Source organism: Colobus angolensis, unplaced genomic scaffold (genome assembly GCF_000951035.1).
Source record: "Colobus angolensis palliatus isolate OR3802 unplaced genomic scaffold, Cang.pa_1.0 Scaffold268, whole genome shotgun sequence".
Lineage (NCBI taxonomy): Eukaryota > Metazoa > Chordata > Mammalia > Primates > Cercopithecidae > Colobus > Colobus angolensis.
Genome location: NW_012115910.1, coordinates 4,825,587 through 4,849,691, shown reverse-complemented (window position 1 = coordinate 4,849,691; position 24,105 = coordinate 4,825,587). Strand labels below are relative to the sequence as shown.

General features: G+C 38.4%; 1 protein-coding gene across 2 annotated transcripts in view; it reads right to left on the bottom strand.

Moving 5' to 3' along the window:
* Positions 1 to 24,105, bottom strand: part of ZPBP (zona pellucida binding protein) — a 147,746-nt gene that overhangs the window by 107,245 nt on the left and 16,396 nt on the right. The window contains exon 4 of one of the 2 annotated variants that reach the window (XM_011947563.1): positions 6,129 to 6,281. In XM_011947563.1, the coding sequence (XP_011802953.1) occupies positions 6,129 to 6,281 (153 nt within the window). The remainder of the gene's footprint in view (positions 1 to 6,128; positions 6,282 to 24,105) is intronic. The other variant, XM_011947564.1, reaches the window with a different exon arrangement.

Sequence of the window (24,105 nt, the reverse complement as noted above, 5' to 3'; positions counted from 1 at the left end):
TCCAAGTGATGGACTGATAGGTACAGCAAACCACCATGGCACATGTTTATGTAACAAGCCTGCACATCCTGCACATTACCCAAGAATTTAAAATAAAAATAATTTTTTTAAAAAAAAAGGAAACCTACAAAACTTTTGGAAAAAAAAAAAGAAAAACAGAATATCTTTGGGATCTAGGATGAGGCAAATAATTTTTCATCTTAACACAAAAAGCATGATTCACAAAAGCAAATATGATAAACCAAATTTTAAAACAGGCTCTGCAAAGATCCTGTCAAGAAGATGAAAAGACAAAATAGAGTGGTAGAAAATACTTACAAATAATATATATCCAACAAAGAAAGAGTATCTATCTATCTGTGTACGTGTGTTAAATATCAAAAAACTCAACAGTAATATACTAAACAATCCAATTAAAAAATGGTCAAAAGATATGAACAGAAATTTTATCAAAGAGGATGTACAGATGGCAAATAAACTCATAATATATTTAATTAATATAAAATATTTTATTAATATAAAATATATTAAATACATCATTAGAAAGTATAGAAATGCAAATTAAGACCATAATGAAATATTACTTCACACCTATCAGAATGGCTAAAAAAAAGATAATTATAACACCAATTGCTGGTGGAGACATGGAGTAACTGGACTATCCTTATATTGTTGGTAGAAATACAAAATGGTACAGCCATTCTGAAATACAGTTTGGCAGTTTCTTATTAAACTAAATATGCAACTATCATATGATCAATCAACTGCACTTTAGGTATTTACCCCACAGAAATAAATACTTAGGTCTATAGAAAAACAATCCACAAATGTCCTTAGAAGCTTTATATGCAACAGTCAAAAACTCAAAGCAACCTAGATATTTTTCAATGGGTAAGTCATTAAACAAACTGTGGTATATGTATACTTTGGAATGCAACTCAGCAATAAGAAAGAGTATGTGATAGATGCACAAAACTTACAGCAATCTCCAAGGAATTTGGAAAAATGAAAAAAAGTCAATCCCCTAAGATTATGTACTATAGCACTGTATTTGTATAATACTTTTGAAATGACAATACAGAATTAGAGAAGATTGGTGGTTGCCAGGAATTCTGGATGGAGGTAGGAGGGAAAGCGGGTTCAATTATAAAAGGTCAACACAAGGTATCCTTCTTTTGATGGGACTGCTCTGTATCTTGTCTGTGGTTGTAGATACCTGAGTCTACCCATGGGATAAAAATGGCAGAATTACACACACACACACACACACACACACAAAAGTACACATAAACCTGGAAAAATATGAATAAGATGGGTAGACTGTGACAAAATCACTATCTTAGTTTACAAGATATTATGATTTGGGGAAGCTGGCTAATGAATACATGGAATCTGTCTGTATTATTTCTTGCAACCATACATTAATCTACATTTATCTCAAAACAAAAAGTTTAACCTGAAAAAACAGGCCTAAGGTTTAACTTGCCTTTTCAGAACCATTCTCAGTCTACTTTTCTAAGCTACTGGACCTTAAATTATTGAAAACTTAGTAATTGCTGAACATGTAATAACCTTTCCTTGTATTTAACTGAAAATGGTTTAAGAGTCAACAATTTGAGTATGACAATGAAGCAGAACAGTTTCAATGCTCAAGCACTTCTGTTCTTGTGTGTGACCTGTAGCCTTAATTTTCTGTGTAAAAATGGTTACATTATTTCCTTAGCTTTGTTTGTTGGAGACAAAGAAGCAATGCTTGTTAAGTATGTCAAAACATAATTTTATCTTGTGAATTTTTGTTAATATATCATAGAAGATAGATTTTTCATAAAAGCTCGTATAACGTATTTGGAAATTTCTGCTCTGTAACGTCTTTAGAGCTCACAGTCTGTTTTTTACTTCATGCTGAAAAGTGTCATCTTATGGTTTTGTGAACTGGCCAGAAATTCACAGGTTTTAAGGGTCTTGAGAAAATTTATATTGAACATTGCTCTTCATCTAACAAATAAAAGATGTTAATTTATTCCTATTTTAAAAAATAGGCCTAGAAAATACAGGAAACAATTTTTCTTTTCTTTTCTTCTTCTTTTGTATTTTCTAAGGCTGAGTCTCACTCTGTCATCCAGCCTGGAATATAGTGGCATGATCTGGGTTCACTGCAGCTTCCAGTTCAAGTGATTCTCTGGCCTCAGTCTCCTGAGTAGCTGGGATTATAGGCATGCACCACCACGCCTGGCTAATTTTTTTGTATTTTTAGTAGAGACGGTGTTTTTCCATGTTGCCCAGGCTGGTCTCAAACTCCTGGTCTCAAGCGATCCACCCGCCTCAGCCTCCCAAAGTTCTGGGCAATTTTTATTTTCTAGATAGGAAACAATCTCTTAGAAAACAAAACTAAACAAAACAAAAGCAAAACAACTCAAAGAATTAAAACTGACAGGTCTCATTACAAAAAAAAAAATTGAAACTTCTGTTAGTATAAACATCTTAAGTGAGAGAAGGTAGAAATTATTTACAGCATGCATAAGGAAAGGCTAGTATCCGGAACAGCAAAATATCTAAAAATTAGTAATAAAAAGACAAACTATGCAAAAGGAAGATGACAACTGAATTGAAAAGGTAATCTACTGAATAATAAAAATATGAAAAGATGTTCTAACTTACTAATAATTAAGGAAGTGTATATTAAAGCAATGAATCACCATTTTATACATAGTGTCTTGCCATATTCAAAACTGATTAACAATTCTTGATTTTATTTTGTAATTTTCTAAAATTTTTAATGGTTTTTAATATATACAGAAAATTATAAGTTGATTTCACTTCTTACAATCCAGGTAATGGTGAATATCTTGCTCAACACAGTAAAAAACATGATCAAAAAGAAAATGCCACTTGTAGTTTATATAAAATTTTAAAATTTGGAATTATCCTTTACTTAGAATATAAGAGATTAATAAGCTAAAAACAAAATATGGAATATAATGCATTTGACATAAAATTAATATCTACATAGCTATACATCTCTCTGTAGCTATTCAGACACACACACATACACACAGAGAGAGCTCACACAAATAAGATTTGAATAACCCACCAAAGACCAAAAAATGCATATTAAAACTATAAAATACCATTAATTTATTATATTGGCTACACTTCAAAATACAGCATTAAAGGGGTTTTAGAAACTGAGGTTCTCATCTATTATAGCAGGGTTGCAAATTGCTACACAAAAGAATCAATCAAAATAGCACTACGAATTCCCTGCGGATTTTCCTTTACAGAATTCATCTTTCTGAAAGACTAACAACTTATCTTACAAAATACAGCAATGTTAGTATGGGGGGGGGGTATGGTGTACGTGTGTGTATACACAGATCAACGGCAGATGGATGGATGGACACATATTTAAATGTTCCACACAGTACCATCTGAGGTAGGGAAAATGTGAAACAAACTAAATAGTAATTAACTGAAGAATGCTCAAATAAAATCTGAAACACCATGTAGCTACTAGAAAGATTAGAGGAGGTATGTATGATAAAATAGAATCAATTGCATTGGTTTTAAGCATTAAAAGAGTAGGTCTTCAAAGTCAGTTTATTAATCAGGTCTTCATCCTGCTGGCATTCATATAACAGTGGTATACATAGTAGGATACCATAAAGCATAAGAATAATAACTCTAGGACCAGAATTCCTAAATTGAAATCTGAGTTCTCCCCTCCCCTCCTTATAGCTGTGGTCTTGAGAAAGTCACTTAACCACTCTGTTTCCTTACATTTACAAGACCAAAAATAGCAGTGCCTACATCACAGTTTGTGGTGAAATACATTTAATATAAATAAATTAGAACAATGCTTACACTAAGCATTACATAAATATGGATTTTGCTGTTGTTGTAATAATTACATGTAAAAACACAGCACCACCTGGTATATCATAAATGCTCAGTAAATACTAGCTATAATTATCATTATTATAAACCAGTACTCATTTTAGGCACTTCTACATTTGTTAGCATATGTGAATATGTACTTATGAGTGATTCTGAAGTACATTTCTTATAAGTTAGGTACATGAAGTAACAAGAGGGAGATAACTACTATGTAACAAAAAGGAAACATGACTGATTAAAAGGTTTAAACAAATTATTTGTCTAACAAAGTTAATTATCTTACCAAAACATTATGTCTCTCTTTGGCTATATGGGAAAGTATATTTTGATTAATCAAAATATTATCAAGAAACCACTAATAATTCTGCACCCTTGCTGTCAAAGTAATGGTGTATAAGTTATCTTATTGACACTGTAACAAATTACCACATACCTAATGTTCTAAACAACACAAATTTATGACCTTAAGGCTGTGGAGATCAGAAATCCAAAATGAGTCTTACTAAGCAAAAATCAAGCTGTATTCATTCTGAAAGCTTTAGGGGGAATCCAATTCTTTGCCATTTCCAGCTGTGGTGGCTGCCTGTATTATTTGGTATGTGGCTTCTTCTTTGATCTTCAAAGAAAATCACTGCAACTTCTCCTTTTGTCAGCACATTTCCTTTGACCCTCTTGCCTTCCTCTTAGAAGGAACCCTGTGATTACACTGGACCCACCCAGATAATTCAGGATAATCTCATCGCAATCCATCTGTTAAATCCCTTTTTCCATGTAGGGCAACGCACTTACATGTTCTGGATATGACTAGATATGGACATGTTTAGGAGCCATTATTCTGTCTGTCACACATGGGTCCCACTAGTGAGATGGAACCTACAAGCAACTTGAGTTCAGGCTGTTCTCCTGCCTACTCCATATTGACAGAGCAGGAGCACTGTCATCTCAGACAAACACCGCCACTTTAAGTTCCAGTTCCCTTTCTAGCCTCATGCATTTCACGGAAATCACCTCTCTTCTAAATACAAGCAGCCAGAAAGAACAGACAGTAAAACACAGATAAGACAACTGGGGCACAGAGGGAGATGGGTTAAAGTCTCTTGGGTAACTGCCAAACCTCACCCTTATACAATGGGTCCCAGTAAAACAGTGGGCCTTGGCCAGAGGCGGTGGCTCATGCCTGTAATCCCAGCACTTTGGGAGGCCGAGGTGGGCAGATCATGAGGTCAGGAAATCGAGACCATCCTGGCTAACACGGTGATACCCATCTCCACCAAAAATACAAAAAATTAGCCGGGTGTGGTGGCATGTGCCTGTAGTCCCAGCTAGTCGGGAAGCTGAGGCAGGAGAATCGCTTGAACCCAGGAGGTGGAGGTTGCAGTGAGCTGAGATGGCGCTACTGCACTCCAGCCAGGGTGACGGAGTGAGACTCCATCTCAAAAAAAAATAAAAAAGTGGGCCTTAATAAGCACATTCCTTTCCCTTTCCCTTCGGGTGCACTAAGATAGAGAAGCTAAAAGCAGATTTGGGGGATATGCCTGCAGCTGCAAAAAGATGCATGGGAACAGACACACAACTCTCCCTCCCAGATAAGCACAACAAAGAGACACAGAAGCAGTCCAAGCCTCTGATAAACTCTCCCACCCTGAATCCTTAAAAACTCTTAGTCTGAAAGAGAGTGTGCCTCTAACCTAACTCAGCCAGAAGGCATCTCTCAGGTTTGTTTTCTAAAATAAACCTGTCTTGACTGGAGAGCCACCTTTTCATGTTTCTTTCCTCTTTCTGTAATTCTTACAAATATCAACTGACCTCTGCCAATTGTAAGCCTCAAAAGGTCAACCCGCCAGAAAAGGAATTTACAGTGGTGTTTCACGCTCCTGTTTTGGGGGATGGCAGTGTACCAGAAATCATGATACTCAAATTTAAAATACTTAGAATTCAACATAGTACAAGCCATAATATCATAATAATTTGAAAAGATTTATACATCCCTGGCCCTAAAATTCATCTGTGTGTACATGTCAACATTCTCCTGAAGAAAAAAAGACTACGATCTGTTAACCATTCTGTGCCCTCACCACTAACCCTTTACAAAGTACTTACATAGAGAGGTAGTAATTCTTTTTTAATTAAATGAGACTAAAAAATAAAGTCTCTTTAAGACAAACCTACTTAAACATATTTAAATGTTTAAAATCAATAAGGAAGGTTAAAACACAACTAACTTTACTTCTTACCATATATAGCATATTTTAGTTGAAGACGTTTAACAATTTCTTCCACAGTAGGTTTATATTCGAGGAAACATGTATAAATTCCACTCATACTCTCCTCAAAATTTTGGAACACAAGGCTTCCTGTGGATGTTATTTGTGCAGTGTGGTTTTCTACTAAAGGAATAAGATACAGTTATGAGTTGCTTAAATTACATGAGACAACTACCAAAACATTTCTCAGCAAGGTAAAACCATCATAATTTACCAACACAGTCAATGAAAGGAGTAGGGGGCATAGCTAGGACATTGCATCTGGTGTCTGCTAACAGTGGATGCCAGGATAACCTTCTTACTGACAGATGTTCACTAACAGAGTTCATCAATTACATTGTTGCCGAAGTAGAAAGAGACTAACAAGGATACATACAGAATATACTCCTAATCTGCTCCTTGCACTGAACTGGGCATGATAAGAAATACAGTAGACATATATACAAATATATACACATACTTTAACATGATTATATTTATATTCAATGACAAATTAGGCCCTCAGTAAGCTTACAAACCATATATGAAACAAATAAATAATACACCCAGAACAAAGGCTATCAGAATATAATCACTAACAAGAGATTTCTTATTACTACACATGATAAAAGGCAAAATTTAGCTTATAAATTTGAGGTTTGCAGAAGAAGAAAAATATTGGATATGAGATCACCTGACTTGCCCAACATCACATAATCACACAGTTGCAGTGCTGGGGGTTACAATGGGATGTAAGCACCCTTTTCATTTCAGCATACTTCATTATTTAAGTGTCATACAGGGAGAAAGCTATGTTGTGAACTGAAAAGTAAATCTGCCTTTGGAGGCATTGACACGTGGGTTTGAGACCTACCTTTCCCTCTCACAAACTGTAACTGTGAGTAACCTATTAATCTTTCTGAGATCCAGTTCCCTCATTTGTACAATGAAAAATCAAAATATATGATAGCCTATCTCACAGGATTTCTCTGTATAACAAATACAATGAATGCTAAAGTACTTGAAAAAGCTATAAATCTGTTATTCTGAAAGTTTATAACCACAGTTTTTAATTAGAAAAATTCTTAGATATTAAAATTTGCTTAGTCAATAATTTGATATTCCATTCATTAGAACTGAAAGTACTACACCAGGAAATAATTGTCTACCTTTTTTCTTTTTTCTATTTTAGGTAAATGATTTATTGCTTATAAATTTTAAGTTGAAATATTTCTCCAAGGCAAATGATGAGTGTTCATAGGGATGAAATGTTCATTATTTTTTCGTTCAATAAATATTTACTGAGTGTCTAGTACATACAAGCCCTGCTTCAGGTATTGAAAGAGAAATGAACAGATGGACATACCCACCCTCAAGGAATTTACATAGAGCATTATGCCTTGAGAACTTCCATTTCTATATCCTGGATGAAGCTGAAAAATGTGATACGAATTTAGAATACATTTCTATTGTAATGCCTATTTCTTCATGATTATCTTTTGATGAAATATTACATATTTATCCTAACACGCCAAGTCTTTTATAAACGAAGTCAACAGTTTGCAAGAGTTCACTATGTACTTCAGCAGAAACACCTCGTAGAGATATAATAAAGGGTTCTCATGAAGTTTAAAGAAATTATAGAATATTATGTCATCAATGAGATTATATATTCCTTGGCAATCATTTGAAATGAATGTTTCCCACACTAGAGAAAGCAATTAATAGGTGTATCAAAATATATACCTAAATGCCTACTACAACACTAAACATTATGACAGCCAGAAAATGTAGTAGTATACAATCTATAATAAAATGCCCCCGACTGCCTTCTTATTTAAAAAATGTTTAAGTAGATCTAAAAAATAAGGGGGCTCAGAGCCAAGATAGCCAACCAGACACAGACAGCAAGAGCTTCTCCCACCAAGAGATAAGACCATCAAGAAGACCAGCACACTCTGAGCAGATGTTCAGAAGGAAGGCATTGAGAGTAGACAGAGGGAGGACACCGACCCTGGACTGAAGGAGCAAGAAGGTGGGGACCCTGCACAGGGTATCCAAGCATCAGGACTTACTCCTCACCCTGAGTGGCTCCTGGGGAAGGGGTAAGTTAAATAGACATGGAGTGGCCCACTGTCACTACGGACCTCTAGAATCCTAGCTACAGGAGAACCCATGGATATTTGGGCTGGCAAGGGAGAGCTTCTTGGAGAGTTGATGGGGACAAGGCTCCCCTGCCTGGAACCCAGAGCATTTGCCATGGGACCTGCTGCAGTGGAGCACGGCCAGGGAGACCATCCCCCAAGGCTTGCCAAAATCAGAGCTGAACTGAACAAAATTGTGACACAAAAAAACATACAAAAGATCAACAAAACCAAAGGCTGGTTTTCTGAAAGAATAAATGAGACTGGTAGACTGCTAGCTGGACTAATAGAGCAAAAAAAAAGAGGGGGGATCCAAATAGACACCATCAGAAATGACAAAGGGGACATTACCACTGACCCCAGAGACATATAAAAAACCCTCAGAGACTATTACAAACACTTCCATGCCCATTAACTAGAAGCCCTAGAGAAATGGATACATTGCTAGAAACATACACCCTCTCCCATGATTGAACCAGGAAGAAACTGAAAACCTGAACAGACCAGTAGTGAGTTCTGACACTGAAACTGTAATTAAAAACCTACCAACAACAAAAAGCCCTGGACCAGACAGATTCACAGCCAAATTCCACCTGACATATAAAGAAGGTCTGGTACCAATCCTAGCTAAACTATTCCAAAAAATTGAGGAGGATCGACTCTTTCCTAGCTCATTCTACGAGGCCAGTATCATTCTGATATGAAAATCTGGTGGACACAAAATGAAAAAAGAAAATTTTAGGATAATACCCCTGATGAACATAGATGCAAAAATCCTCAAAAAATACTAGCCTAGCAAATCCAGAAGCACATCAAAAAGCTAATTCATCACAATCAAATAGGGTTTATCCCCGTGATGCAAGATTGGTTCAACATACACAAATCATAAATTTGATTCATCACAGAAACAAAACTAAAAACAAAAATCACATGATCATCTCAACAGATGCAGAAAAGCCATTCAATGAAATTCAACCTCCCTTTATGTTAAAAACCCTCAACAAACTGGGCATCAAAGGAACATACCTCAACATAATTATAGCCATGTGTGACAAACCCATAGTCAACATCATACTGAACAGGCAAAAGTTAGAGGCATTTCCCCTTGAGAATCAGAACAAGAAAAGAATGCACACCCTCACCACTCCTATTAACATAGTTCTGGAAGTTCAAACCAGGGCATCAGGCAAGAGAAATAAATAAAAAGTCATACAAATAGGAAGAGAGGACTTCAAATTATCTGCCTTCACAGACTATTTGATTCTATACCTAGAAAATTCCATCGTGGCCTGGCATGATGGCCCACACCCATAATCCCAGCATGTTGAGAGGTCAAGGCAGGCAGATCATTTGAGGCCAAGAGTTCAAGGCTAGCCTAGCCAACATAGTGAAACTCCATCTCTACTAAAAATACTAAAATTAGCCAGGCATAGTGGTGCATGCCTGTAATCCCAGCTAATGAAGGTTGATTTTAATGATTTTAATGATTTCTCCTGGCTACTCCATATTGACAGAGCAGGAGCACCATCATCTTGAACAAACACTGCCACTTTAACTTCCATCTCTCCTTCCAGCCTGATGCATTTCAAGGAAATCATCTCTCTTCTAATTACAAGCAGTCAGTAAGAGCAGACAGTAAAACACAGATAAGACAGGAAGCTGAGGCACGAGAATGGCTTGAACCTGAGAGGCAGAGGTTGCAGTGAGCAGAGATCACACTACTGCACTCCAGCCTGGGTGACAGAGTGAGACTCTATCTCAAAAAAACAAAGCAAACAAACAAACAAACAAAAATTGCTTCTGTTCAAAGGCTTCTAGATCTGAAAAACAACTCCAGCAAAGTTCCAAGATACAAAAATCAATATATAAAAATCAGTAGCAGTTCTATACACCAATAACATCCAAACTGAGAATGAAATCAAGAACACAATCCCATTCACAATGGCCAAAAAAGAATAAAATACCTGGGAATACAGTTAAGGGAGGTGAAAGATCTCTACTATGAGAATTACAAAGTACTGCTTGAAGAAATCACAGATGACACAAACAAATGGAAAAACATTCCATGCTCATGGGTAGAATCAATATTGTTAAAATAACCATACTACCCAAAACAGTTTATAGATTCAATGCTTTTCCCATCAAATTACCAATGAAATTTTTCATAGATTAGAAAAAACCTACTATAAAACTCATACGGAACCAAAAAAGAGCTGGAACAGCCAAAGTAATCCTAAGTAAAAAGAGCAAAGCCAGAAGCAACACACTACCTGACTTCAAACTATACTACAAGGCTATAGTAACTAAAACAGCATAGTACTGGTATAAAAACAGATATATAGACTAATGGAACAGAATAGAGACCCTACAAATAAAGTCACACACCTACAACCATCTGATCTTTGACAAAAATGACACAAACAAGCAATGGAGAAATGAGTCCCTATTCAATAAATGGTGCTGGAATAACTGCCTAGCCACATGCATAAGATTGAAACTGGCGCTCTTCCTTCCACCATACATAAAAAATCAATGCAAGATGAATTAAAGACTTAAATGTAAGGGACTCCCAGAGAAAGGGCAAAGCAAGATGGCTAAATAGAAGGCTCTATTGATCATCCTTCCTGCAAGGACACCAAGTTAACAACTATACACAGAAAAAATACCTTCTCATAATAACAAAAATCAGATGAGCACTCATCATGCCTGGTTTTAACTTCATATTGTAGTAGGATTGATAAGGAATCAGAGAGACTGATGGGATTCAGGGGGATATATATTATTTAGGTGCACCAGCCTAGTCGGATTAACATCGAAAGGACTGAACCCCGAACAAAGAGTCATTACCTTTTAAGCATTTTGTGGGGTCAGGGAAGATCTGTGCAGGTGGAAGCATGTTACAGAAGCGAGAAACAAAGACAGTTATTCAGTTAATTGAGACATGCATTACATCATTTTTTACTTTTCAAGAAATAACATGTTTTATGACTTGAGTCTATCTGTCTAGTGACCTTGCAGCTGCACAGCTAGAGAAACAGGGTCTTCACAATGCCTGGAAAAGGAGGAGAGATAAGGCTCACTAGCCACAGATAAACAGGCAGTTAATTTTTGAAGGACTTCAGCTCTTTCTTTTTCTCAGGGGGAATTGGGTTTTCTTACATACAACTGAATTTCTGCTTACACATTTTTTAATTTCTTTTAATTTCTGTTCCATTCCCCCATTTGGTGCTTTTTATCACAAAGGCGTTAATAGAAAGCACCACTATTTGCCATCTCTTCAGGGAGCTGAGCTTTTTCTTCTACTGGCAGCAGCTGATATTTGGTTAGTGCCATCAATTGCACAGTAGTGTGTCAGGTTACTAATGCCTCTATAGTTGACTGAACACTCCTAATAAACAGAGGTAAAAGGCAAGGGAGGATGAGGCAGATGCCAAGAATAAGCAAGAACCTACCAGTGAGGGCTTTGAATCTTTTAAAGCTTGAGAACCATTTTTTAAACAAGGAATCCGGGGACCACCTGGACTAAGTCTGAACTGGAACATGGGCCAACTCACACATTCTAGCTGTGATTTCCATGATAGCTTGGCCATTATCATCAATTTCTAGGCAATAGTTGGTTAAATTAAATTTTTCACATACTCTTCCTTCTGAGGCTAAGAGGTAATCTAAAGCTAATCTACTTTGATATATAGCATTTTTTATTTGTATTGCTTGCATTGCCAATAAATCTAGTGCCCTTGATGTTTCATTGGTTATAATTTCAAGAACTTCCTGCAACCTTATGATGCAGTTGAACATATAGATTAGGGTGCGGTACCCCCATGACCCATCTTGCACCCATATAGCTGGCCTATAATATTTAATGATTTTTTCAGGAGGCCATTCATTATCTTTCCAGTCTCTTACGTCCACATCTCTTTGACGTTTGTGTCTATTTTTGTAATTATGCTTCTATTTTTTTATTTTTATCATAAACTGGATATCTTAATGGTTCCTCTTGCTTTAGAGGAATTAGAAAGAAGGATGGCTTGTTTTTAACATACACGCCCTCATCCATTTAGCCAGCAATTGCCAATATGCCCATGCTCTACAGATCTAATACAGGTCAGAGGGTGCCTTCCAAGCATTTGGAGCCTCTAGTTGATCTCATGAGTGGCTTAGAGAATCAAGAGAAAGTGTTTGGATCTGGTAAGTAGGAGTTGTTCTGGGCATTTCTCCGTAGAGTTTTGTTTTTAGTCTTATTTATAATACTGTTGCCTTAGGCAGGTTGTTTTTCCTGCTGCTTCTGGGAAAGTCTTTTCTTATCAGGTGATACAGTACTTTTCAATTATGGCAGTTTTTAACAACCAAACACTGGCCGAGGCTGTTGGTTCACTGGCCGGGTTAGGGGAAGTGAAGTTATCTTGTGGTATTAATTTTTTTGCCTCCCATGGCCACTGGTCTCCCATTTTTGTTTCTCCATATGTATGTGGAGAAACACACATATGAGGAAATTCTTAAGCTGCCAGCTATGTTTTCAGCTAGTTGAGCAAATAACTTTCTGGTTGATGGGAGAAGCTCAGGCACTGACTGATTAAAATGCTTATAGAATGACTTACGGTCCTGGAATTGCAGGGTTGGATGCATTTGAGCCCTTCTAGTCTTTTTGACAATTAGCAGTGGAACTCCAAGGCCTGTTCCTTATCTTTTAACTTGTAACAGTGCTGTCTGTCCTGTAGATCAAAAAGGTAGCTCTGGCTTTAAGACAGCCAAATTTAAAGAATTGCATGTCTTTGTCTTACAATTTCGTTTGGTTGACACACTACTTAGTAGAGCAGTCCTTCCTGAATGTAAGTGTTGGAGCTGTGTTAGCATATTCCACTGAATGTTACAGTCTGGGCATCCGATTTGTGGTTTTCCATACAGATGTTTAGGGTAGCTGCTGCTAAGCCTCTCTTGTGTTAAACCATTGCAGACTGCTTCTGGTTGTTTTAGGATTATGAACATACGCAGCATGGCAGGCATCAAAGTACAAGGAAATAGGCCTTTTATAGGAGAGAGGGTCTTCTTTGGTTTAAGCTAAAAGCTCTCTCTTTTTTTTCTCTGATTTAATAAGTATTTTAAACCAGAATTTATAGGGTAAGAGCTTCATAACATACATATAGCTGATTATTTCCTGGGTCACAGACTGAATAGGCAGTTTGGTTGTATGTGCAGGTTCCTAATTTGGTTCCTGTACATTTCTAGTAGGCATGGTACAGTAGAGTTGTAACTATGGTACTCTTTACCCAGGTAGTATCTACACAGTGTGGGCATTCTTCTAGAGATTTCTTCCCTTTTAGTGTAGGCAGAAATGGTAAAAACATCAGTGTAGGTAATAGAAATATGTTTACACTACACATGGGCATGGCAAACATTCCTCTGGGCATAGACATCTGCAGTATTTGCATTAATAACATAACAACAGAACAATCAGTATTGACAGAACTATAACTAGGCTAATAAATTATATTTACATTTACTTATCCAGAGATGGTACTCTTAGCTCCAGCTGTGCATAGACTAGTCAGCTTTTGGGATGTGACTAGAGCAGAGCTTGCAGGATCCTCAAGCTTCAGCCATGCATAGACTGACCAGCCTCCGGTGTGGTCAAAGCAGGGCAGTTGTCCTTACCAGTGGCTGGGTTTCACCATAGGACTATTCAGGTGGGGCGATCTGGGTCTTGTTGGCTAATCCACTGGTCATCGTTGGAAGTCACTACTGCCGCTGGCTTTAGCCATCTATGATGAATTCAAGGTGTGACACCTGCAACTTTAACAGCAGTGGGAGTAGACATGATCACAATATGGGACCTATCTTATATGGGTCCTAGAGTGGTTAGATTCTATTTTTTAACCTAAATAAAGTCCTTAGGTTTGAAAGGGTGTACTGGGTCTGTTAGACTTATAGGTATTTTTTTCATACCTAACCATGCATCTTTTGCATGGCCATACTTAAAGCCAGCATTTGCCTTTATGTTTGCCTTTCTCTTTTTTTTTTTTTAGCCTTTAGTGTTCTTGCTTTTTGGTGCCCCTTGCAGTGCATCACTGCCACCTCTTTTGGGGCCCACACAGCATTTAAAAGCTGTAGAATTTCTTCCTTGTACTTTATTTTTTTACTTCCAGCAGTTAAAATCTTTTTTTTCTTTGTAAATGGCCTCATGAACATGCAAAGTAGCAGAAGCACATTCGGAATCTGTGTAAAGATTTGCCCTTTGGTCTTTTGCTAGCCAGAGAGTTCTTGTCAGAGCTATTAGCTCTGCTTTCTAAGCAGAAGTTTCTGTAGGCAAAGACTGCACTACTAAGTCCAAAGCCACCACTGTATACCTAGCTCAGCGGACTCCCTTTAGTATGAAACTGCTTCTATCAGTAAAATATTCAATGTCTGGGTCCCCGAGGGGCCAATCTGTCAAATCTCTTCGGCTTGAGAACACTTCATCTACCATGTCCACACAGCAATGAAGGGGGCCTCCTGGCACTGACTCGATGAGGAGCAAGGTAGCTGGGTTTAGGGCATTCACAGTCTCTAAAGTCAGTTTATTAGCTTCCTGTACCAGTAAAGCAGTGGTAGCTAGTGTTTTAAAATAAGGAAGCCATCCGAGTGCCACAGAATCTAATTGCCTGGATAAGTATGCCGCTGGGCAATGCCATGATCTTATGGCTTGAGTTAGAGTTACAACTGGTGTGGTCAGAGCAGGGCAGTTGTCCTTCTAAGGACTTCTAACTTAGTAGTTGTCATTCTAAGTTCTAACTTCGAGTTAGAAGCTCTACGGCCTCCCTTTCACTTGTGGACATACAAGAAAAGCTTAGTTAGTTAGATCTGGTAGTCCTAAAGCTGGAGCCTGAGTCAAGGTTTCTTTGATTTTTTTTTTAAAGCCTTCTCCTGGTTCGCCTCTTAGAGGAGGGGCTCCTTTTTTCTCCTCTTTGTGGCTTTGTATAATGGCTTAGCCATGAACAAGAAATTTGGCATCTAAAGGCGGCAGAACCTTGCTGCCCTTAGGAACTCTCTTATTTGACGCCAGGTGGTTGGAGCAGGAAGTGCACAAACAGCCTGCTTTTGTTCACTACTAAGCCATCTTTCTTCTTGGCTTATATAAAAGCCCAACTACTGGACACTTTTAGAGTAGATCTGAGCTTTCTCCTGACACTTTATATCCTGTCTTTCACAGCAGGTGCAGGGGGTCTTGGGTTTTTCTGGGTGCAGTAGCCCTTGGCCAGTGTTTTTGTTTGTTTGTTTGTTTGTTTGTTTTCATACTATGGCCCTGACCATTTTCCTTATTCTTTTGACATTTATCCTTCTAGTGTCCTTTTCTTTTGCACTATGCACATTAATCTCTCTCTAGCCTTGGCCGACTTTCAAACTCCTGTCCAGATTAGCTTTTTTCCATGACTGTGTTCACGCCCACATCCATGCCTCCTTGCAAAGCCTGCTTCTCTTTCCTTAAGGGCTGCTGCTACTAAATTAGCCTTTTTAAAGCCTCCGATTAGCCTTCTGATCTCGGTTAATTTACACCTTAGTAGCCACTTTAATAAGCTGAGTAGCATTCACACCTATGGAGCTTCTAACTTCCACAGTTTATGCCTGACATCTCCTTGGTCCTGCCTTAAAATCGCCGTATTCACCATGTGCTGATTTTCAGCAGCCTCAGAGTTAAATGGAGTACACAACCAAAATGCCTGTCAAAGTCTTTTATAAAACTGGCTGGTGCTTTTATCTGCACCCTGGAGCACCTCTGAGATTTTTATATTAGTTGCCTTTTCTTTTACCATACTTTACCCTCTGCAGAAGTGCTTCTCGGCACCTTTGTAGGTGCTGAAGCTGGACCGCATCATCTGGCTCTTAGTGGGGGTCTTCTTGTCCTCTTAAGAGGCATAAGCACAATTTGGGCATGGCCAGACCTGAGATGGCCTGACTTTTTGAGCCCTTCACTTTAATTTCCCTGAGCTCTGATTTCTCCTTCTCACATGAAATCCAGAGCCTGTATTCCTTTTAACTTAACTCCTTAGGGGCAGTTAGCCTTGGTAAAGTCAGGTAGATTGGAATGTAGGGAGGAGGGGTCTCTATTCCCTACTGTGGTTCCTGCAAAACTGGTTTTTCTGCCTTTCCAGAGACTTTATTTTTTGCCTCAGCTTCAGGGGCAGCTGATTTTTACTTTCACTATTGGCTCGGTGGTGCTACAAGCCTCTGTGACTTTCCCTTTAACTCTGTAGTTGCCAGTGCAGCTGATTTCTCTTGGCATGAGCTGCAAGCATTTTACAATAAACTAAGCAGGGCTGCATTCAGTCATGAGTCAATACAAAGTCTAGGTCTGAATGCCCTGGATGTCCTCCAACCCTAGTCACCACCTTAAAACACAGGACCAATTTCTCTATAGTGCCTCTGGCCAGTCATCTGACACTAAAAGAGGGCTATACTAATTCACAGTATGTCCTTAACTTTTGAACATCCAGTTTTTTTGCATAATCACCTCTAAATCCTTTTTTAAAAATTCTTTATCATGCACTCCAAAGGGGTTGGTTTTGATGCTTTCCCTCCCATTTCCTCCCTTGCAACCCACTTTCACTCTCAGGTCCACCAGACTGGGTCCTATTACAGGAGTTTCGGACACTGCTTATCCAGGAACATGCCTTCCCATCACAGCCTGCTGCGGTTACGAAGCTGGTCCTATCAGCCTTATGCAACGTCCTGGGTCTGATTTCCCCCACACTCGCCTTGGAGCACACAGCCCACACTAAGGGATCTGTGCCTCCCCACGTCACTCCCCACATTGGCCTCTCCTGAGATCATCTCTTTCACACTATTTCACACACCTCCCTTGCCCCAGGACTCCTAATCAGACAAAACGAGCCTCTCTCATGTCCCAGGTGAGCCTAGTTAGGCTCCCACATTCACACACATACACACACCACTCCTACCCCAAGACTCATCATTGAACGAAATGAGTCTCTCTCATATCCCAGGTAGGTTCACACATACCCACAACTCCCAGTTCCTGTCTCCAGATCCAGTGAACCACTTTCACTTTGTTAGTGGGGACACGGGGTTCATCCAAATTGGCAGGCCACTCCTGCCACCCCCAGCCACTCTGGGTTGGATTAGTGGTTGTTACCCGGGAGGTGATCAAACTCCCCTTCATCCCTATGGGACGAGCTTTCCTGCCTTGGGCCCTTACTCCTTACTGCAGTTCCTGAAGTGCTGGTATTGCCCCACAGCCCCATACCTGGTTCCGTTGCACTGCCAGGCATGGTGCTGGGATGCGGGGAGAGCCAGTTTCCATCCGGGTGAAGCTCTCCCGTGGCAAGCCTTGGATGCCAGGTCTCCCCCAGCCCTGGGCCTCTAGTCCCAAAGGCAAAGGAAACAGTAAATCTGTCATCTCCAATCCCAGATGACCCCCCAGAAATGTAGTGGGATTGATAAGGAATCAGAGAGACTGATGGGGTTCAGGAGGATATTTATTATGCAGGTGCACCAGCCCAGTTGGATTAACATCCAGAGGACTGAGCCCTGATCAATGAGTCAAGTTACCTTTTAAGAATTTTGTGGGGTGGGGGAGTTCTGTGCAGGGGGAAGCATATTACAGAAGTGAGAAACAAAGATAGTTATTCAATTAATTGAGACATGCATTACATCATTTCTTACTTTTCAAGGAAAAACATGTTTTATGACTTGAGTTTATCTGTCTAGTGACCCTGAAGCTGCACAGCTAGAAAAACAGCATCTTCACAATGCCTGGGAAAGGGGGAGAGATAAAGCTCACTAGCCACAGAAAAACAGGCAGTTAATTCTAAAGGACTCCAGCTCTTTCTTTTTCTCAGGGGGAACAGGGTTTTCTTACATACAACTAAGTTTCTGAATATACAGTTTTTAATTTCTTTTAATTCCTGTTCTAATATCACTAAAAGAGGCACTGAAAAGACTTTTTAAAAATTCAAAAATCACCAATGCCACCCCTCCCCCATTGCCACCCCCACACCCCACAGTGGTGGCCTGGTGCCAATAGTGTCTGTGGGTACTGGGGGAGGGAGAGCACAGCAATTGTGAGGTATTGAGCTCAGAGCTGTCCTGTTAGAGCAGAAAGGAAAAGCAGACCAAATTCAGCTGACACCTGCCCATGGAGTGAGCATTTAAACCAGCCCAAACCAGAAGAGAATCATCAATCCCAGAAATATGAACTTGAGTGCCTAAAAATCTTGCCACCAAGGTCTACAGCACTCTGTTTACTCTCCAAGTAAACTTGAAAGGCAATCTAGGCCATAGGGCTGCAAAACATAGGTGAGTCCTGGCGCTGAAGTAGGCCCAAAGACAGTGAACTGAGGGAGCACACAACATCTTGAGACACCAGCTGGGGAAGCCAAGGGAGGGCTAGCATCACCCCTCCTCTAACCATAGGCTCCACAGCTTGCAGCCCCAAAAGGCACCCCTTCTTACACCTGACAAGAGGAGAGGAAAGAGTGGGGAGGATGCTGTCTTGCATCTAAGCTACCAGCCCAGGCATAGTAGGATAGAGCACTGGTCAGGGTTGTTATGTCCCCATTCCAGGCCCTAGTTCCAAGAAGACATTTCTAGGCATACCCTGGGCCAGAAGGGAACCTGTTGCCTTAAAGAAAAAGACCCAGTCCTGGCAGCATTCATCATCTGCTAACTGAAGAGCCCTTGGGCCCTGAATAACCAGCAGCGATACCCAGGTACAACTTCGAGGGCCTTGGGTAGGCCTCTGAGACTTGCTCACTTCAGGTGAGACTCAGCACATGACCAGCTGTGGTGGCTATGGGGAAAAACTCCTTCTGCTTGAGAAAGGCAGAAGGAAAACTAAAGGGTACTTTGTCTTACACCTTAAGTACCAGCATGGACACAGAGGGGGAGAGCAACAAGTAGACTCTCAGGGTCCCCAGTGAACAGGACTTGATGTTTGGATGGCATTTCTGAACCTGCCCTGGGGCCAGAGGAGAGTTCACTGACCTGAAGGGTAAGTCCCAGGCCAGGAAGCATGGGCCTTAAGGGAACATTGGTGGTAGCTGGCAATAATTCTACTAGCCTATGGTGGTGGTAGCTATCAGGTGAGGCTCCTCTCCCTTTGGAAAGAGTAGTGGGGTAGAATGGGAAGGAGTGTGTCTTTTGCTTTGATTGCCAGCTCAGCTGCAATATAATACAACACCAGGCAGACTTCTAAGGTTTTCTACTCTAGTCCCTGAATCCCAGACAGCACTTCTGAACCCACCCAGGGATTGAGGGACCTTGCAGCACTGAAGGGAAGGACAAAGGCCTGGCTGGCTTTACTTCCTGCTGATTGGAGAGCCCCAGGGCCTTGAGCAAACACAGGCAGGAACCACGGAGTGGTTACAGCAGGCCTGGCTTCAGGTCTGACCCAGTGTAGTCACTGGGAAAGTCTTTATTTCTATCACAGTGGTGGTAGCCACAGGGGTGCTATTGTCACTCCACCTCCAACTTTAGGTGGCTCAAAACAGAGACAGAGACTCTGTATGTTTTGGGAGAAACTAAGGGAAGAAAACAAGAATCTCTGCCTGGTAATCCAGAGAATTTTCATGGATCTTGTCCAAGACCATCAAGGTAATACCTCTATGAATCTGCAAGAACTAAAGCATTACTGGGCTTGAGGTGCCTCCTAAAACAGATACAATTTAGATGACAACACCCAAGTCCTTTCAAATATCTGAAAAGCCTTTCCAAGAAGAAGGGCTACAAATAAGCACAGACAGTGAAGACTACAGTGAATACTTAGCTCTTCAATGGCCAGACACCAAAGAACATCTACTAGTATCAACACCATTCAGGAAAACATGACCTCAACAAATAAACTAAATACCAAGGACCAATTCTGGAAAAACAGAGATATGTGACCTTTCAGAAAGGCAATTTAAAATAGCTATGTTGAAGAAACTCAAAGAAATTCAAGATAGCACAGAGAAGAAATTCAGAATTAGATATATTTAACAAAGAAATTGAAATAAAAAGAACCAAGCAGAAATCCCAGAGCTGAAAAATGCAATGGCATGCTGAAGAATGCATCGGAGTCCTTCAACAGCAGAATGAATCAAGCAGAAGAATTAGTGAGCTTAAAAACACACTACTTAAAAATACACAAAGGAGACAAAAGAAAAAGGAGTAAAAAACAATGAAGCATTCCTACCAGATCTAGAAAACAGTCTCAAAACAACAAATCTAACAGTTATTGACCTTAATGAGGAGATAGAGAAAAAGATAAGGGTAGGAAGTTTATTCAAAAGGATAATAACAGAGAATTTTCCAAATCTAGACAAAGTCATAATATCCAAGTACAAGACGGTTATGGAACACCAAGCAGATTTAACCTAATATAGACTACCTCAAGGTATTTAATAATCAAACTCCCTAAGGTAAAGGTTAATGAATGGATCCAAAAAGAAGAAAGACAAAACAAATAACATACAATGGAGTTACAATACATCTGGCAGCAGACTTTTCAGTGGAAACCTTACAGGCCAGGAGAGAGTGGCATGACATATTTAAAGTGCTGAAGGAAAAATAAAATTTATCGTGGAATAGTATATCTGGCAAAAATATCCTTCAAACATGAAGGAGAAATAAAGACTTTCCCAGACACACAAAAACTGAGGGATTTCACCAATACCTGAACTTTCATACAAGAAATGCTAAAGGGAGTACTTCAGTTAGAAAGAAAAGAACATTAATGAGTAATAAATAATCACCAGAAGGTACAAAATACATAATTATTAAGGTAATAATACATAGAAAAACACAGAATATTATAACACTGTAACTGTGTTGTGTAAACTAGTCTTTGATGAACCAATCAAAAACAATAACTACAGCAACGTTTCAAGACACAGTCAATACAATAAGATATAAATAGAAAAAACAAAAGTTAAAAAGCAGGGAAATTAAATTAAGGCATAGAGTTTTTATTAGTTTTCTTTTTGTTTATGCAAACAATGTTAAGTTTTTATCATGTAAAAATATTGGATTACAAGATAGCAATTGCAAGCCTCCTCGTAACCTAAAACCAAAAAGCATACAATGGATACACAAAAAACAAAAAGCAAGAAACTAAATCATATCCCCAGAGAAAATCACCTTCACTACAGGAAGACAGAAAGGAGAGAAAGAAGGAAGAGAAAACCAGAAAATAAATAACAAAATGGCAGGAATAAGTCCTTACTTATAAATAATAACATTAAGTGTAAATTGACTAAATTCTCTAATAAAAAAAATAGACTGAGTAGATGAAAAAACAAGACCCTCTGATCTACTGCCTATAAGAAACACACTTCACCTATAAAGATACACATAGGCTGAAAATAAAGGGATGTAAAAAGATACTTCATGCCAATGGAGAACAAAGAAGAGTGGCAATCGCTACACTTATATCAGACAAAATAGGTTCCAAGACAAAAACTATCAGAGAAAAAAATGATCACTATATAATAATAAAGGGGTCAATTCAGAAAGAGAATGTGACAATTGTAAATATGTATACACCCAACATGGGAGCACTCAGATATATAAAGAAAATATCATTAGAGCTAAAGAGAGAGAGAAGCCTCAATACAATAACAGTGGGAGACTTCAATACCCCACTTTCAGCATTAGACAGAGCTTCCAGACAGCAAGATCAACAAGGAAACATCAGACTTAATCTGTACTACAGAACAAATGCGTCTAGTAGACATTTATAGACCATTTCATCCAAGAGCTGCAGAATACACATGCATTCTTTTCCTCAGTACAGAGATTCATTCTCAAGGATAGACTATATGTTAGGTAACAAAACAAGTCTTAAAACATTTTTTTAAAACTGAAATAATATTAAGCATCTTCTCTGACCACAATGGAATAAAACTAGAAATAAATAATAAGAGGAATTTTAGAAACTATACAAATACATAGAAATTAAACAATATGCTCCTGAATGACCAGGGGATCATTAAAGAAATTAAAAATGAAACTGAAAATTTTCGTGAAATAAATGTTAATGGAAACACATGCATACCAAAACCTATGGGATACAGCAAAAGTAGTACTAAGATAGAAATTTATAGCTATAAGTGCCTACATTGAAAAAAGGAGAAAAACTTCAAAGAATCTAACATTGCATCTTGCAGAACTAGAAAAGCAAGAGCAAACCAAACCCAAAATTAGTAGAATAAATAATAAAGATCAGAGGAGAAATGAATGAATTTGAAATGATAAAAAATACAAAAGATCAATAAAACAAAAAGTTGGTTTTTTGAAGAGTTAAACAAAATTGAAAAACCTTTAGCCAGACTAAGAAAGAGAGAAGATCCAAATAAAGTCAGAAATGAAAAAGGAGACATTATGACTGATACTGCAGAAATTCAAAGGATCGTTAGTGTTTACTATGAGCAACTGTATGCCAATAAATTGGAAAATCTAGAAGAAATGGACAAATTCCTAGATACATACAACTTACCAAGATTGAATCAGGAAGAAATCCAAAAGCTGAACAGACCAATAACAAGTAACAAGATTGAAGCCTTAAAACTCTCCCAGTAAAGAAAAGCCCAGGACTCAATGGCTTCACTGCTGAATTATACCAAACATTTGAAGAAGAAATAAATCCAATCCTACTCCAACAATTCTGAGAAATAGAAGAAGAGGGAATATTTCCAAACTCATTTTATAAGGCCATTATTACCCTTATACCAAAACCAGACAGAAACACATCATAAAAAGAAAACTACAAGTCAATATCTCTGAGGAATGTTGATGCAAAAATCCTCAACAAAACACTAGCAAACTGAATTTAACAAAAGGTTAGAAAGATCATTTATCATTACCAAGTAGGACTTATTCTTGGGATGCAAGGATGGTTCCGATATACCGAATCAATCAGCGTGATATATCAACAGAATGAAGAGTAAAAACACGAATGATCATGTTTTGATTAAACTTCAAAATTGATGCTGAAAAAGCATTTGATAAAATTCAACATCCCTTAATGGTAAGAACCCCAAAAAAACTGAGTATAGAAGGAACATACCTCAAAATAATAAAAGCCCTATACAACAGACCACAGCGAGTATCATACTGAATGGAGAAAAACTGAAAGCCTTTCCTCTAAGATCTCGAACACAAGGATGCCCACTCACCATCGTCACTCAACACAGTGCTGGAAGTCCTGGCTAGGGCAATCAGACAAGACAGATATAAAGACATCCAAATTGGAAAGAAAGAAGTCAAGTTATCCTTGTTTGCTGATGATATGATCTTACATTTGGAAAAACCTAAAGACTTCATGAATAAACTATAACCAATAAACAAGTAAAATTTCAGGATCAGCATACAAAAATCAGTAGCATTTCTATATACCAACAGTGAACGATGTGAAAAAGAAATAAAAAAGTAATCCCATTTACAACAGTCACACATAAAATCTAGGAACTAACTTAACCAAAAAAGTGAAAGATATCTATAATGAAAACTATAAAACACCTGATGAAGGAAACTGAAGAGGACACCAAAAAGTGAAAAAAAAAAAATCTGTGTTCATGAATTGAAAGAATCAATATTTTTATAATGTCCAAACTATTCAAAGCAATCTGGAGATTCAATCCAATTCCTATCAAAATACCAATGACATTCTTCACAGAAATAGAAAAAACAACCCTAAAAATTATATGGAACCACAAAAGGCCCAGGAATACCCAAAGCTATCCTAAGCAAAAAGAACAAAACTGGAGGAATCACATTATCTGACTTCAAATTATACTACAGAGCTATACTAACCAAAACAACATGGTACTGGCATAAAAACAGACACATAGACC